The sequence below is a fragment of the Corylus avellana genome, chromosome ca5, assembly GCF_901000735.1.
Source record: "Corylus avellana chromosome ca5, CavTom2PMs-1.0".
Classification (NCBI taxonomy): Eukaryota; Viridiplantae; Streptophyta; class Magnoliopsida; order Fagales; family Betulaceae; genus Corylus; species Corylus avellana.
Window position 1 is genome coordinate 17619278 of NC_081545.1, and position 2441 is coordinate 17621718.

The following is a 2441-nucleotide window of genomic DNA, read 5'->3' on the forward strand; positions in this document are numbered from 1 at the left end:
TTCTGACAGCGTATAAAAGCAGCAGAAACTAAGATTTGAAGATAGAAAAGGGAATTCAGGAAGAGAGAAAATAACAAGTAGGGAAGAGAAAATCCCTAAGTGCCCCAAATAAGCAAACAGAGAAATAACTCTGAAAGACTTAAATTTAATTGATAGTATAAACTGGATTGAAAAACAACAAAGACTAGATGCCTTTATATAGGCTAGGCACCTCCTAAACCAACAAGGAAAAGAAAAAGTAAACTTAATTGGAAAAGGAAAACAAATCCTAATAGGAAAAGGAAAAGCAAATCCTAATAGGAAAGGAAAAACCCAATCCTTATTGAAAAAGGAAAACTAAAACATAAATAATAAATCTACTTTATTATTATTATTGTCCTGCATCAGTCTCCCCGGGTAGGAAAGAACTCGCCCTCGAGTTCAAGTTGTCTTTGTCTGCATCAACAAAACATGGAGTCAAATGCTTCACATTGAACACATCAGAGGTCTTTAAATGACTTGGAAGACGTAGTCGGTATGCATTGTCATTTATCTTTTGCAGAATCTCACAAGGCCCAATCTTCCTCTCTCGTAGCTTGTTATACTCACCAACAGGGAAACGATCACGTGTGAGTACAACCCAAACTAAATCACCAACCTCAAAAGTTACCTTGCGTCTATGGCTGTCGGATTGTGCTTTGTACTTAACATTGCTATCTTCTATCGCTTTCTTGACCTGGTCATGAACTCCTCGAAGATAATCTATCATTTCATCAGCCTTAATACTCAATCGACCAATACGGGGAATAGGTGCTAGGTCAAGCACTCCCGATGGGTTTTGCCCATACACAATCTCAGAAGGGCTCAACTGAGTCGTTCTATTCTTGGACCGGTTGTAAGCAAACTCTGCTTGTGACAAAGCCAGGTCCCACTGCTTTGGCTTATTTCCAGCTAAACTCCTTAAAAGATTCCCCAAGCTTCGATTTACCACCTCAGTTTGATCATCTGTTTGGGGGTGGTAGGCACTACTAAAATTAAGCTTGGTCCCCATCTTTTCCCACAGGCTCTTCCAAAAATGGCTCATGAATTTTGTATCTCAATCCGATGTAATAGATCTTGGAACCCCATGCAAGCGAACAATCTCCCAAAAATACAAGTGAGCAATTCGGGCGGCATCCATCGTCTTCCGGCAAGCAACAAAATGAGCCATCTTGGAAAAACGATCAACCACCACAAGAATAGAATCCATGCTCCTTTGAGTGCGAGGTAACCCCAAAACAAAATCCATGCTGACGTCAAGCCATGGGCCGTCAGACACAGGTAATGGGGTGTATAGACCTGCATTTGTGAGGGTCCCCTTAGACCTTTGACAAATAAAACACCGTTCCACGTAACGGGTCACATCACTAGTTAACTTGGGCCAATAATAGTCTGATGAGACCAAGGCCAAGGTTTTGTCTCGCCCAAAGTGACCTTCTCCATGCAACTCTAGTATTATTTGCTCCCTCAATGAACTATCCGGAATGCATAGCTGTAAACCTCGAAATAGATAACCATTAAGAGTAACATAATCACTGCGCTTACCTACAGATACCTCAGCAAATATCTTCCCGAATGAAGGATCTTCCGTATACAACTCTCGGAAAGTGTCAAAACCCACAACTTTGGTATGCATGGTAGTAAGGAGTGCAACTCTCCTACTCAGAGCATCAGCAACTCGATTCAAATTTCCTGATTGGTGCCGTAAAGAAAAAGTGAACTCCTGAAGGTAAGCGACCCATTTGGCATGTCGGTGACTAAGCTTCTGTTGGCCATTGATATACTTGAGGGCCTCATGGTCAGTGATAAGGATGAACTCCTTCTGCACCAGGTAATGACGCCAATGTTTCAAAGATTGTACAATGGCATAAAACTCCAAGTCATAAGTGGAATAGTTCTTCTTGGACCCAGACAACTTTTCACTGACAAATGCAATCGGACGTCCCTCTTGGCTTAGGACACCTCCAATGCCAACGCCATATGCATCACAATTAAGTTCGAAAATCTTCTCGAAGTCTGGAAGAGCTAGAACAGGTGCTTCCGTCATTTTCTTCTTCACCAATTGAAAGCTTGCATTGGCTTCTTCAGTCCATTGGAAAGTCCGACCCTTTAAGCACTCCGTGATTGGTGCAATCAATGTACTGAAATTTCGGATGAATCGTCGATAGAATGATGCCAATCCGTGAAAACTTCGAACATCATGTAGACTCTTGGGTGTTGGCCATTCTAGAATTGCTGTTACCTTAGACTGATCTGCATGAACACCATCAATAGACACAACATATCCAAGGAAAGTGACAGTAGTAGTAAGAAAGGAACACTTCTTCCGATTGATATATAGACACTCTTTTCGTAGCGTGTTAAGAACCTCCCTGAGGTGTTTTGGGTGTGTCTCTTGTGAGGAGCTATAGATGAGAATATTG

At 41.8% G+C, this 2441-nt stretch overlaps 1 protein-coding gene across 1 annotated transcript; it reads right to left on the bottom strand.

Moving 5' to 3' along the window:
• Window positions 1-370: 370 nt before the first annotated feature.
• On the bottom strand, window positions 371-1030 carry LOC132181878 (uncharacterized). The gene has a single exon (XM_059595108.1). It carries the CDS (start codon window positions 1028-1030, stop codon window positions 371-373), a length of 660 nt encoding a protein of 219 aa, XP_059451091.1.
• Window positions 1031-2441: the final 1411 nt, after the last annotated feature.

Bases quoted from the DNA above. Each gene is read 5' to 3' on its own strand.
- LOC132181878 (XM_059595108.1), bottom strand. From the start codon at position 1,030: ATGGGGACCAAGCTTAATTTTAGTAGTGCCTACCACCCCCAAACAGAT.